Raw genomic sequence first — 15,643 nt, 5'->3', positions numbered from 1 at the left:
CTTCCCACAGTCGGGAATTAAGGACTTCTTTGCATAAATAAAACCGGTAGTTACTAAGTATAGGTGGATTTATTTATTGAGGCTGTTTATTTATAAGGCTTGGAATAATCTCGCCTTGTTTGTGGGGCGCTTGCGATTGCACCTGTTGGTCGTGATCAGACTGGTAACATTACCATTATGAACATGGTGATGGGCACTAAAACTGGATATCTAATAGAGAAAAATATAAGGTAGGTACCTACCTTACCATTGATCGCACGTCAGAAATATTCGTAAGCAAGGCAGAGCTCATGTTTTAACTTTCTTAACGGGCTGGAAATCAGACTAGCCGGCGGGAATTGAGATTTATGGATTCCTCGCTACTGCTAGCTACTTAAAAACCTAAAAGGAACCTAAGTCGATCCTAAAATATTCTTTACAGTACATATGGGGCTACTTTATAGCACTAGTGCGAGAAGTAGCATATTACGTTACTGTGTCGAACATTTAAAGGGCCATATGTACTGTAAAACGTACGATACATGTGCGAATAGGTAATTCGCAACTCGTGTCGATTTAAAACACTCCCTTCGGTCGTGTTTTAATTTATCGCCACTCGTTTCGAATTTCCTATTTTTCGCACTTGTATCGTAATGTACTATTTCAAACTTTCTCAATAACCGTTAACAAAGAGATTAGAGAAATTAGAAACATAATTTGTAACATCGCAAATATATAAAGAAACTAAAGATTTTTAGGTACGCTATTTTTAGGTATAAATAGATGATTGTGACGAAACGCAACTATAAGACAAAATGTTTATTTCACTATACAAAATCTGGCATTTTATTCGACCTAATCAACAAAAAACAAAATCAAAATCTGAGATAAATAAAAGGTCACATAATTTATTAGTATTTTTTTGTTTGAATCAAAATGTTTTTAATTGCTTCGGATTATGAGAACTTTTATCATAATTACCATTTAAATGAGCAGCGCGTTTCGCCGCTTACTTTTGTGCAAAACAAAAAGGGTTGAAAAGGCACTTGAGAGTCATTGTTTTTGTGCTATAAATCTAGTGGATAGTATAATTATGGTATTTAATGTATGACAGTCGCTTTGTTAGCATGTAAATGTTGAGGGGATTGCATGAGAGGGGTGGGAACGGGCTGAGAGCGACAATATTGGGCCGGGATGGGGCGCCTCTTCAATGCCGCGCTTGGAACTAAAGTGTTAATAACTCGGGATAACTATAAAATACTGATATTAAAATAATTTTAAATATATACTATACATATACTAGATTAAGAATACCACAAGTACATGGCAAATACCAGTAAACTTGGTATTAAGGAACCTAATAATGGAAAAAACTTGCAATGTTGGTAAAAATGCAAAATATACACTGAATCAGTAAGTATTTATCAGATATTGGGTTGAGACATTCAATTGTGCATCAATAACATTAGTAATCGACTTGCGTCTGTTACAATAGGTCTCAATAAAAAAAAACTCAAAACCGATCATATCCCATTAAGGAAACCGAATAATGAACCAACGAGTGGCCCGTAGCTCACTCTTCAGTCGTCGCCATACAATCATACTTAGATCCTAACTTGGTTTGTTCACATTGTTCCACACACAAAGCCTTAAGTAGCCTCTCCTTGTGAGAAACTGTTGCAATTTCGCCACTCGTGTGGGAATGTGGGTTCATTTTAATAAGTATTTAAGTGCTTAAAGGTATAGCATTATGAGAACGTTTATGGAATGATATGGATATTATTTGCAATTCGGATAATTGTTTGTAAATTGGTTGTTATTATGAGAATGAATTTGAAATTCTGTCTAAATAGGTTCTTATAAATATTCGAAGAATTAAAGAGAAGAAACAAGGATATCCTGATTGCGGATGCTGTACTAGTAATTTAAAATTGAAATGTCTAATGTTCGTATGTAAGTATGTAGATACCGAAATTGCTATTTAGTGATTTGCTTAATGCAAACAACAAAGAAAAAATAAATACTAACTTATTTATTACGTTTTAATAGAAAGCTGCAACTTGTATTTGAACAGCGTACCAATTGCACGCAATTTCCATTATACATACGAGTATACGCAGCTTAGATACAGTTCATCAGGGTGGCTTTTTACTCTTACTAGTCTTATTCCATTTACACTACTTATGTAACCAAGTGCAGCCAATATCGATAACATCGTAGATGTTAACAGCTGATACAATAAAGTACCTCCTAATCATCGAATTTTAATACAGAAATCCGAATTCAATAACAAAGTATTATAATAACTTTTGAGCAGTCAATTAGGCAGAACGTATCGTCCATCGAGATAGCGCGATGGTGGTCCATTGTGCAATGGCGCCCCGTGGCTCGGGCGCTGCCGTGGCGCAGCACAATGTCTGCCGCACCAAGCATATCAGCAGTAACTATATCTTAAAGCTCATTCGACTGTATACCTTATTTTCATTAGCGCACAGTATACAATTAATTAATTTCTCAAATAGAGTTACTAAAGAAATTGGTAGCACGCGGTGCAGCTACTGTTATTTCCTATTTTCATAACGTTGTGTTTAATGCGGTCCACTGACCACTGGAGAGGCTGAACTTTGTGGGAAGTTGTTGTAGCCAAAAATGTTCCTTTATAATAGACCGAGGAATAAATTTTGGCATCAGCATGATAAATTTAGCTTACCTACCGCTAATGACAGAATTTTAAGATATGGTTAAAAAGGTATACCAACTGCTCTTACAGAACTATTTTTCGGGTTAGTGTTCAATTTTCTACCAGCGCCTGATAACTTCCTACGCCCTTCCTAGGCTACCGTGCTTACCCTAAGATGTTATTATTTATTTCTACTACAAACCAGGTGCCATGTCAGGTGTCGTACCGTCATCAAATTACCCTCATCATAACTCTTAAACAGTAGACGCAATATTAATTTTATGTTTACGTGTAAAAAAGTCGTTAAACACTTTATGCGATAGGCAAACCGTTAATCATTATAAGAAAACGGCAGTCTTATCACGTCGATATCGGTGCAAAGATCGTGACAAAAAATAATGGCGCAGAGCATTCCCGCGGCGACCTCCCAAGTCCCAGCAGCAAGTTCACACTAAAGTCAAAGAGTTGTGATCGAGTCGATAGATAAGTGCGTTCTCACCTCCCCGCGGCCGCGAACCCGAAAGGGTTCGAATAATTGCGACAATCAATTTGAGGAGCCATCGAGCAATTTGTATGGTATTTGTGCGGGCTGTCACCCGCTGATGCTATCGAACGCCTCGGGGCGCCGTCAGTAGTGAAATCCTTTCGATTGTTACTTTCTCACACCTTACGCTTTCATTTGTAATCATTTGCAAGTACATATTTATTTTATGATTGTAATATAATATATGTTTAATTAGGATGCATCTAATTATCATTACTAAAGCCGTCATTCCAATGTTTTTCTTTATTAAAATTTAAATTTCACTAACTATGTAGGTGTAACTAAATACCTTAGTGGTTCTTAGTAAAATTTCTATTTTATTATTGTTTTCTATATTAGGTAAAACAAAGTTGCGACAACACTGTTAGAGAACTTCCCAGTAGTCCTGGGAAAGAGTATTCCTACTATGTAGACTATGTATACTCGTGCATATATGTATTTACCACCTTTAACCCTTTAATAAAATATTTAAAACACTTTCCAAATCCGTCTAACACTTAGCACTGCGGTTTACCAAGAATTCCGGCGCTGCCATAATTTATCTCAGCGTCCATAATAAGACGTAAACATCACCTCCTTGCAATATGTCACACACAACAAAGGCTGTGGTAACGGTGCGCATCATTTGTCTGCTGGAGCTCTATTATTTATGATCTTCCGAAGAAGCAGGACAAAAACAGGGCTGATGTTAAATATTTGCTTGAGACAAGAGGGGGCGATAATTCGAGGCTATTATGACGTCATTTCACGCCCTTTGTGAGGTCGTCACGCCGTGTCATCTGCTCCTCGAGACGCCTGCCTGCACTATCTCTCGATTAAATCTATTGTGTCATTTTTTCAGTGGAAGCAAGTCAGATGCGCCACCGACGATGATTTCGCTCCGTTCGCCTGTTGGCCCGGCTTCGCAGTAAAGCACTCGTGGAGCGAGCCTATTGTCTCGTGGCCCTTTTACGAGCTCGGTTTTGTGACGCTGTTATTGTTTGCGGTTGATAAACATCTCGCCACTAGGTAGGTAGGGATCATCGTCACTTTTACCGGTAGTTTGTTTTAATAGACGTCTATTGGATTTGTTTGTCAATTATTTGCTTTGAAGACCCTCAAATGAGAATGAAAACGTCTCGTGTTTTTAGCATAATGGAGCTCATGAACAAGGATTTGTTGATGCAGACGAAAGATTTATTGTTGGGTCCAGTAATAACATTTAGACAGGATCCGAAACTAGTTGCAGCCATAGATAAATTGTTTAGCAGTAAACATTTATCTGCAATTAATCAGAAAGCAGGTGGATTGCTGTTACCAGAGAAGAAACATAAATTTAGCGAGGTGCAACAATTGTTGTCTCAGTCAACGAATGACATAGTTCGTAAGTGTACACCTACTACCTAGTCAGTGTTTTTTAATGAAGCTCTCTTTAAAAGGATATTTTTTAATATTTACCCATTTTGGCTTTTCTTTTTACTTAGGTGTTGAGAAGACACTAAATATAATGGTTGATGAAACTATTCGAACTAAAAAAGCAATTATAAAGAAAGTTGAGGACATTCTAGAAGGCATTAATAAAACAGCTGAGAGTTCAGAAACTCCTAAGCTTGTCATCAGAAACCAACGTTTGTGGGGAAACTGCATTTATGAACTTGATCGGTAGCTATGATTTTATTAAATATACCTAAGTTGAACTGATATTTGCAACCTAAAATCACTGATATCTAGTGTTTAAGTTGACTTTTCGTTATAACAGGGTTACTTTGAAAAGTTTTGCTGAAGCCAAAAAGACGACGCTGCTCTATTCCAGCACTGAAGATAAAAACAGATTTAATAGAATAGTTTTTGTGCTTACAAAGGTTCACGAATTACTTTCCAAAAATCTTATAGTAACTAGACGGTTAGTACCTAAACGTTCACAATTCAATATTTTTTTAGTTTTTTAAGGGTTTCATACTAAGCGAAATATAACCCAAACAAAGATGTACATACACATGTAACCTACCTATTCCATCGCAATTTCATTGGAGTTAGTTGGCGATGTAAACGATGAGTCGCCAAACTGTTTGACCAAGGGGCCACAATGTGGGTACTTGTGGGTTGCCAGTTAGGCACCTAAAACAAACTTGGAACGAAACTTGGCCGTTTTTGGCAGCTGTTGCTATTGCGTTGCCTGCCAAGATGACAACAACAAACACCAAACGATAAGACAAAATGTATCGAGACGATATTTCCGTACATCATTTAAGTTTCGATTGGCCTTTTCTATTAACGATTGTCATCTTGGCTAGGCCATCAGCCGGCCTAGCCAAGGTGACAATCGCTATCGCTTCGACAACGAATCGCTTGGTGTCTCTCTATCACTCTTTCATATTAGTGCGACAGTGACAGTTGCGATTCAATCGCTACGGAGCGTAAGCGATTTGCACGTTGGCTACGCGGCCAGGCAGGATCAGTAAAGCGAACGAGTCGGACCTGGCCTGCAAGTTATAATTTGATTTGTGTTAATAATCGATTTATTTGTTATTTAGTTCGCTTTGGATACTTCAATTATGAATAGTTTTGTAATCGCACAGGGAACTATTTTACCAAAATGTATGTAGACTACGTAACCAAGCCAACCTGGACGTGGCAGTTCGAGACGTGTGCTGCCTTCTAGAGTGTCCGCCATGGGATCTGGGCATTGTGGCTACTTCCAAAGGACTCATCGCCGGGCCTCTGACGATACATACCAGAGATGGAAGTGTGGTCGATTGTATGGGTTCTAATGGTAATTGAGCAGTTTAATTGAATATCATGTGTAATGTTAACGTAATGTTTTTAGGTAAAATGCCTACTTTAACATTTTTTTAACACATTGAGTACCGGGAATCCGCTCGGCGGGTTCTCTGTTCGTAGTCGCTTTCCTCTTCAAAGCGGGAAAACGCTGGGATCGGCTACGAGCGTAGCGCTTCGAAAACGTTGGTAGCGAATGTGTTAAAGAAGTATTACATATACGATATGTCATTTCTAGGAGCCCTAATTATGCAAGATGTAAATGGAATAAAGAAATTTACCTCACCAGCGAAATATATACTTGTGGTAGAGAAGGATGCAGTATTTCAAAAGTTGTTAGATGAAGGCGCCTTAATTAGATTGGGGCCAGTTATTATCATCACAGTGAGTATATAATTTTATACCTATTTACTGGCCATTACGGGGTCAAAGCTGTTTTGGCCAAGATGGTATACTCTGATAACACTGATTTTCGAATGTGTGGCGAAGAGGAAGGGACAGTACACCTAATGTGAATGAAGGACTTTTGAGCAGGTTATCTGAAACCAACGGAATTCAAAATGCTACCCATGAGTTTCATCATCCGGCATATGCAGATGGTCGTAAAAGCTCTTGATTAGTTGACGGATGTTTCCTAATGGGGTGATTACACAAAAGATCCCTGTGGGTGCAAGGGTCCCATAACATAAGATACCTACACCACCTACCAACAGTCTAGGCAGGACGCCACGGATGTCCCCCTGACTGTTATATTTCTGATATTTTTGCTGATTGTACCACAATTTGTGTCTTCAGTTCTTTGTGTCTAATAATGTATCTCTGTCGTTACACGGCCACGCAATCGCCGACAGGCACAGGACTTATATATACAGACATTGGGCGCGTCTGGCACGCTCAATGTCTATATAAACGGATCTTTATTGAAAACTTTCTTCCTACAGGGCAAAGGCTACCCGGACGTCTGCACACGGCAGCTACTGTGTCGCTTATGTTCAGAGTTGAGACTGCCGGCGCTGGCTCTGGTGGACGCAGACCCTCATGGCATCGAGATTTTCCTTACCTATAAATACGGTTCTCTGGTAAATATGTACTTGTCCCATAAAATTGTAGCCTAGTAAATGTCTAAAATATGATCGTGGAGGTAGAGGCACGAATTTACTTGCCTGTGCAAATATAGCCCTTTGGTTACTTTTGAATCCTCTTTATTTTGTACCATAACTAAGGGTAAAATACTGATTGATTGATTGAGTCTCTACTGCTGCTGATGAGGTCAATCGTTGGAAGTAGGCCAATATTAGTATAGCTTACCCTAATTTTAGAGTAATCACGGTCACGGTCTTCAAATTGCTGAGCCATTTAATGTTTAAGCTTATTTTTATTAAGGAAACAAATATGTCTTATTAAAATTAACTAAAAATAGGCCTTAAGTTTCTTTCATTACCAATTATAAATTAGTTGTATACTACACGCTAGTCTTTTTAATACTACGTTGGTGGCAAACAAGCATACGGCCCGCCTGATGGTAAGCAGTCTCCATAGCCTATGTATGCCTGCAACTCCAGAGAAGTTACATGCGCGTTGTCGACCCTAACACTGCGCAGTGCGCATCCTCGTTGAGCTCTGGCAACCTTTCTCACCGGCAGAAACTACACTATGAGTAGGGTCTAGTGTTATTTGGCTGCGGTTTTCTGTAAGGTGGAGATACTTTTCCAGTTGGGCTCTGCTCTAGATCTGGAATGACATCCGCTGCGCTGTGCCCTACCATACAACGCGTGATGATATTCACAATGTCCATACCTCTCTTTTGGACGTAGTTTAAGGACGTACCCGGGTCTAGTAAAGTAACAAAACATACAAAACACTGGTATAACTGGAACCAATTTATCAATTTCTAGAAAACAAAATTTGCCGAACTTCTTGAAAACGTACAAACTATTAACAAAAATATCTATAATAGGGTGAAATCACCAAAAGATGACCAGTTCAGCGACTACCCCAACTTTAGATTTTTTTTACATATGTTGTAACGTATTTTTTTAATATGATTCAGTATATATTCTAGATTAGAATAAATTATTCCAAATGCTCATATTGTAATTCAGTATTTTTATAAAAAATATTATATGATGAAATAGGGCCAAATGCCCAGAAGATGAACATGGGGCCCTATCTCTGAACGTTTTGACCCCAAAAGATGAAGCAGTATAAAACCAAAATCAAGTACCCTAATATTGAACGCCAATATGCCAATAGATGAACTAGTATAGATAGAGTGTAACTTTGCCCCTTTTGTTAAATTCTGACCACTGAGCAATTATAATCGTTAGCGAAAAAAATGGTCTATAAAATCGCAGTTTAAATTTTTTGTGACAGAGAGAGAAAAAAATGCCCTAGGTGGAATTTTGCTCCAAGAAGAAAATATGATCCTCAAATAAATTAAAACGACTTAATAAATTAACTTCTACACTTTTTAAATTTGTATTTGTAAATAATATAAAAAAGTAATTAAGCTACCGATTAAAAATATTAAATTCACTATTTTTACAATCAAACTTGTTCAGTGTTGAAAATGCTACCTAAAACATGAATGAACAAATTACTTGGTTCAAGTTTTGGACATGGTATTGAAGAAATGAACTATCAAAATAAATGCGAAATTCATGTATTGGAATTGAGCCCAAAAGATGAACTAGTAAATTATCATAGTCCATCTTTTAGGGATAAGATTTTTAGTTGAACAGCCTATACTAAAATAAGCCTTGAAATAACTGGGTTAAATAAAAGAAAGCTTTGTTCATCTTTTGGTCAAAAAATCAAGGCCTAGCCAGCTATCAATTTAAAACATAAATTATGAATCTACCTTTTCTATTAGATTTTATACAAGTATTTGAAAAAACAAGCCTTTGCCCAAAAGTTGACCGCCGGTCATCTATTGGCTTAAATACAATATTGGAACCATAACTTGAACTGCAAATATTTTAATAAAATAAGATAAAATATGCAATACTTGATAAAGATAACGTTAGAGGAATTAGTCTAGAATCTTTATTTGTAAAATCATGTAAGTAAATGCGTAATTCAATTTTATACGCAAATATAAGCTTATACTTTGAACCGCTAATCTTATTAAGATCTCCATACAAAGGGCGATTTTTGTGTTTGTGACGCACAATTATCTGGGAGTTTAAATGTCAGCCTCGGCAAAGTATTGCCGCGTTAGGAAAAAATACCCTCAGGTGCGTAAAATAATTCACGATTTAATTATATCGATTTTAAGGCCAAATGTTCATCTTTTGGGGGCCGGTAATCTTTTGGTACCACTATACCCTATCTAGTTATATCGTTATGAGATTCTTTATATAAATTACAAGTACGCCTAAAGAAAGATTTTTAGGAAACTGTGAGCCACAGGTGGAAATAGAAAATGTACCTAAGTTTAGAACGTGAGTGACACGGAGAAATTTATAAAGGAATTATTTTCTAATATACACGGTGGGGCCTGTAACTAAAGCAAAAAATTAAAATGTACATTCTTCTCCTCAAACTACGCAACGTTTGTTTGACGACTTTGAAAAAAAACTTGCGGTTTGAATTTTGTTACATTTTAAAGTTAATTCGAACACGCAATGTACTTACTATGAAATTGATTATGTCTGTAGAGTGACTAGACTGACAGGCGATGTCAATTAGACGGAGTTTTAAGTACATTGAAAATACTATTTACTTTGTTTGAAAAAAGAACAATCTAATAACTTTATGATTTTAAAAAGTTGCTACACAAAAGTTGTCTAGTTTGAGGACTAGAATCTACGTTTTAATTTTTTGCTTTAGTTACAGGCCCCACCCTGTATACTACATTATTTTTTAATCTAAGTGATTTCTTTATAATTTTTAATAAAAATAAAACATCTAGATACCAATGCTCCTCTTTTTATTTCAAAGGAGGGAAACTTTGCCTTGCTGCTGACGAAGGATAATCACACTCATAGCGGCCGGTTCTATAATCAAAGGACTTGAAAAAAAAACTGAACCTTTTCAAGTCGCGACTCGCGAATATTTCATAATATAAACAATATTAATCAAAATTAGGCTTATAAATTAAACTATAGTAAACAACATGCGGTGTCTTATCGCTAAAGAGTGATCACTTTCATTCAACCTTATTTATCCTACTAGAGTCTGTTCGGAAAGAGATGAGTCGTGGAATGTATTGGGCCTCATACATTCCATGACTCTTCTCTTTCCGCACAGACTATTCATTAACCCTCTTACTCGTAAACGTCTACTAAAGTTGACAAGCCGCTAATAATCGTTTGTCCCTTTCCATCATAATAATACCTCGGAAAGGGACAAACAATTATTAGCGGCTTGTCAACTTTAGTAGACGTTTATGAATAAGGGGGTAAGAATTTAAAAAAAAATTATTTCTTATCTGCAGGCTCAGTCTCATTTGTCGTCTTCTCTGGCGTGCAGTTCGCTTTCACTGCTCGGGGCTCGCCATCTGGATGTCATGACTCTGGCCTCGAAGGAAGCCCGGCTTGACCTTACCGAACTTGATAAACGAAAATTAGGGTCATTGTTGAAAAGACCTTATCTGGATACTCCTTCTGGTATTTAATAGGACTAATGTACTGTAATGTAATGTATGTATGCAATAATTTGCATAGGCTGGGCAAAAGGCAACTCGTGGATGAGTTTCGATTTTGTCTGACGATACGCGAAGCTAAGAAGACGAATCCACGAATTGTTATTCCTGCCGATATACATACCTAGTCCTTTTTTCTAAACATGCGAGGAAATAAGGTAAAATAATCATTATTTAAGCGTCAACCATCACTCAAATTGAACCTTCACATCAAAAACGTCAATAGTACATTGTGCAACGAGGGGGTAAGTGAAAATTTGGATACGAGAGAATATTGCAAACTCGGGTCTTTAATTCCCTCCAGCCTGTATAACCGGCTGGAGGGAATTAAAGACCCGAGTTTGCAATATTCTTACCCCCTGAGTTACACACAATGTTTTTCATCACACTTGTGAAGAAAAAACAAAATTTTAAACGAAATAATTCTTAAATACGGTGACATATCAAACATTCGTCCGCCATTTTTAACCGACTTCAATTTCATAGAAGGAGGAGGTTCTGTTATCGGTTGTGGCTATTTTTTTTTTATGTACGTTCACCGACTACTCCGACACCCATGGTCCGATTTCAGTAATTCTTTTTTTGTTTGAAAGGAGTTACTTCCAAGTTGGTCCCATTTTAATTTGGTTCTGATCTGATGATGGGATCCATGAGGAATTGAGGGAACTCCTCATTTTTTAAAGGCACATGTATGGTGATTTTGGTCTTTTCTTAAGCAAATCGAGCCTTTCCTCTCACATACCATCAATTTGATGAAATGGATCTGATAATGATGATTTTGTTTGGTGACAATGATGAAGATTTTTTTGTATATATGTTCACCGATTACTCCGACACCCGTGGTCCGATAATATTTTTGGTTCTGATGTGATGATGGAATCCATGAGGAATAGAGGGAACTCCTAAAGGCACAGGTATGGTGATTCGACTGTATTCTCAAGCAACTCAAGCATTTCCTCTCGAAAACTACCAATTTGATGTACTTCAGTGCAACTGTAGCCTTACCACGAGTTTCACTCTACATATCAGCTGACGTGTTCGTAACTTACTTTCCGATACATCTCGCTCGCACTAATAGGATGCCAGTATGAGCGAGATGCATAGAAAGTAAGTTACACTAGCGAATATGTCAGTGTCAAACTCGTGGTAAGACTAATTACTGATTATGAAGACCACGGGCGATATGTGGAACTTCCCTCTTATAATCGGGTATATTATGATTTCTGATGTAGGTAGTGTTGGAAATAAGATGTGAGGGGTAGGTTTGTGAGGTAGATGGTGGTAGTAAGGGTAGACGAGGGTCTGAGGTTGGGGGTTGTGGGGTTGGGGCTTGAGTCAGAGTTTGAGAGGTTAGGGGGTTGAGGGGGCGGTGAGTTGATGGGTCGGGGACTGAGGGGTTGAGAGTTGAGGAATCGGGGGGTAGGAGATGAGTGGCCGGGGGTTGGAAGTTGAGGAATTGGGGGTTAGGATTAGGAGTTAAATGGTCAGGGATTGAGGGGTCGGGAACTGGTGGTTGAATGTTCGGTGTTTCAGGGTCAAGGGTTTCAGTGGCGAGGCGGAGGATCGATTTAGAGTAGAATGAATTCCCGAGGAAAATCCTAATTATTTATGAAAGTTAACGAATTAAGTGTAAAACATGATTGTGATTTTCATTCATGCGTCACGCGTCAGTCATAACCTTAAAACTTTTTACAAAAAAGTAAACCGACTTCAAAAAGTATAAAATAAAATACTATCCTTTTTAAGTATATGCGTTACATATGTGCGTGATATGTTTGAAGTCGGTGCCAAGCCAAAAGTAAAAATACCGGTCAAAAATAATCAGCTTTATGTCTATAAATCACATTCATCATCATCATCCTGTCCTAGCCGGTTTCGGCTTCGGCGACTGATTTTATACTGACTAGACAAATCACATTACAACTGTCGTAATTGGAAATTGGAAACTGGAATTAATTCTGTCTGTCTCTTTGTTACCTTTTCACGGCTAAACATCTGAATCGATCTAGGTAAAATTTGGCATGAAGGTAAAAAGTTTAAGCCCTGAAGACGGTCCTTGAATTGTTTTATATTTTGAAACGAAGTTCTCTGGATAAGGGACTGAAAATAACTCAGTCTCAATTCCACACTTGCGTGCTATGGACAGTTCGAAAATAAGAAAATAAGTAAAAATAGCTGTTTAAAAATTACGGCGGCAAATAAAAGCTATGGCTTTATACTAATATACCGACAGACATGGTACGAACTGCGCTAAGAAGGTTCGATCATGTGTTCTTATCTTAGCGTTCCACCTACAAAAACTATGTTCATTGCGGTGCTGTCGTATAAGGCAAAAGGCAAAGGCTAACGTATTGTACATACTTATATAGCCGCATCCTTATCGATTCGCAGCAAAATCATGGTATGATTCAAAATTTGGCTTGGCACCGACTTCAAACATATCAGTTGGTACGCATATACTTAAAAAGGATAATATTTTATTTTATACTTTTTGAAGTCAGTTTACTTTTTTGTAAAAAGTTTTTATGTAATTTCTTGACAGGTTAGCAGCGAGGGCACAGACCTATTCGGCATTCAGCCACTATTGACAATTATGTAAAATATTTTAAACCGCTGTTAAATTAATCAATTATTTACTTTTAAACATCAACAAAAATATTAAATTATAGTAGGTATTTTAAAAGTAAAACTCATTTATGCTACTTGGATTGTATAAATAAGTGAGTTACAAACTTAGGGAGTTACAGCTTTTTTTTCACAATCCTTAACTCCCGCGGGAACAAAATAGGCCTTAGTCCTTCAGTACACCTGCATGAAATAAGAACTTTTTCGAGCAAGTGTGATGAAACAACAATTTCCCTCTTTAATTAAAAAAAAAATAAAGACAACTTATTCTGCCATTCAGTACCATTCGATAGTCGTTCACTCAATATAATAGTGCAGTATAAGCTGTATGTGCACATGTGAAATCCTTAAAAAAATATAAAAGTTACATTAACCAGTATTCGCACGATCATACACGACGGTCTTGTTTATTTATTTATTTATTCATTTATTTAGTTATCTCACTCTATCCTTCAGCTTGAAGTGTGGCTTACCGGGCCATGTAGACACGGCCCGCGGCTATATTGGCCGTTTGCGTTTTTCGTAGTAGATATATGTTTTTAAAAAATTAAAATCAATACAGTAATGATTTTTTAATACAGTTGCTCAAAAGTGCTACTTTTCGTAGCTGTTTAGCGTGCAGAAAGTTGGATTTCGCGAACTAGTGCTTTTACTTTTCTACTTTTTCCAATTCATGACTACTTATTGGATGAGTGTTAATGTTAGTTTCCTTTAAAAGTCGTAATCAACATAAAAACCTACTGTTACTGTAAAAATAATAAATATAAGCATATTTTATATTTTATTACTTACCTCTTCATCATTATAACACGTTTATTTTTATATATTGAATATTGAAAAGCCGTTCTTAATAAGTTGTCTGAATGGAACGGAATAGCTGCCGAAATGCCTGTGAAAGCAGAGGCGTTTTTTCTTACTTCAAGAATGTTTTAAGTTTCCAAAGGCAACATTCGATATTGTTTTCATACAATTTAAATATACGATACACAAATAATCGTAAATAACGATACTTAGGTAATAATAGGATAATATTTTATATTTACAATTGTTTCTGTCTTATAGAACATGCATAAAAAAGTACTTGTTGTTTTTCTTATTTTTTCGCAACTGTTTTAAAAAACGTCGTTCGCTACACGTACGGAAATATCATTCTTCACTCGTCCCGAGTATCTCGGTACTCGTGAAGTAATGACGTACTTTCCGCACTAGCATCGAAATGTACTATTTCCGTCCGGTAAAACACAACAATATGGTTTGAAGTTCTTTAATTTGAGTTTGAGGATAGAGAAGAACTTCCTGTACTATTTTTGCTCCAATCAGGAGAAAAATAATGTTATAATGGCTTAAGTTGGAAATATGTACACACTACCTTAATGCATACATATTTTTGGCACTTTGTCTGTGTCGATATTTAGTACCTTGACTGTTCATATGTACCTGTTCAAATTGTATATATTAATTTTAACATAATACATTTTTAGTCTTATCATCAATGCGCTGAGATAGTATTTCGCGCCCGAGATAGATGGATCCCAGAGGGCCTAGCCAAAATGCCAATAATTTGCGTCGTAGCGAACGACACGCTAATGTCTCTTTGCCGCACTAATACGGAAGAGTGATAGAGACATTAGCTTTTCGTTCGCTACGGTGTAAAAGATTGGCATCTTGGCTAGGCCCCTATGTGATTAATACAGTTAGACAAAGACGGGTAGTCTATCTCGCGATTCTCGCGCGCGAGGTACTGTCGCGGTGCACTCGTGGTAAGCTTACTGTACTACCTAACCTAACCTATACCTAATTTTCAGGGTATCTAATTAAAAACGAGCTAAACGCAATGCTGTCAAGCGGTGTAAAGGCAGAAATAGAAGCCCTAGCACCCACCTCTGCTGCACTTTGTGATGCATATTTACCATCGAAGATAATTCAAGCGGAATACTTGGGATAGTTAGAATAAACAATGTACACCAATGACGTTTTTCAATCAAAAATAAAAATAATATAAAACTAATCTAAAACATAACGTCCTAGTGCCATCTAGTAAACATTAAAAGGTACTCTCATTTTATAACAATAGGAAGTTAGACTCTTTGCTCTAGCGATAATGTTTAATTTCAAATACACCCTATTCACTTCATTGAACTTGTAATAAAACTCATGGGTCGCCCTCAGTCTGACTTGTTCATAGATAAAATAATAGATGGTGCTGCCGTGCAAAACGTAAAAAGCGCCATCTGGTGATAAGAGCTGTAACTTATTGTTAAGTTAGGGTGCGTGGGGTAGGTCCACGTCCCTTTGCTACGTGATATAGGATGTCGTCGTAAGAGGTCGCTACTGAGTTTTATAGTAAAATTAAACGTTTTTTAAAGATGACAATCATCTTGTGGGCCATGGATTTGTTTTAGTAAATTTGAGT

General features: G+C 37.1%; 1 protein-coding gene across 1 annotated transcript; it reads left to right on the top strand.

Annotated features, from left to right (window-relative positions):
• The first annotated feature begins 1,345 nt into the window (after positions 1 to 1,345).
• LOC133517674 (meiotic recombination protein SPO11) lies at positions 1,346 to 15,506 on the top strand. The gene is made up of 9 exons (XM_061851035.1): positions 1,346 to 4,211; positions 4,334 to 4,566; positions 4,667 to 4,844; positions 4,942 to 5,085; positions 5,762 to 5,955; positions 6,199 to 6,344; positions 6,902 to 7,039; positions 10,399 to 10,570; positions 15,036 to 15,506. The coding sequence occupies exons 2-9, from the start codon at positions 4,338 to 4,340 to the stop codon at positions 15,173 to 15,175; spliced, it is 1,341 nt and encodes a 446-aa protein (XP_061707019.1). The 5' UTR covers positions 1,346 to 4,211; positions 4,334 to 4,337; the 3' UTR covers positions 15,176 to 15,506.
• The last annotated feature ends 137 nt before the right edge of the window (positions 15,507 to 15,643 follow it).

The sequence above is a fragment of the Cydia pomonella genome, chromosome 5 (assembly GCF_033807575.1).
Source record: "Cydia pomonella isolate Wapato2018A chromosome 5, ilCydPomo1, whole genome shotgun sequence".
Classification (NCBI taxonomy): domain Eukaryota; kingdom Metazoa; phylum Arthropoda; class Insecta; order Lepidoptera; family Tortricidae; genus Cydia; species Cydia pomonella.
Note: the sequence above shows the minus strand (reverse complement) of the source record. Positions and strands in the feature narration are given on the sequence as shown.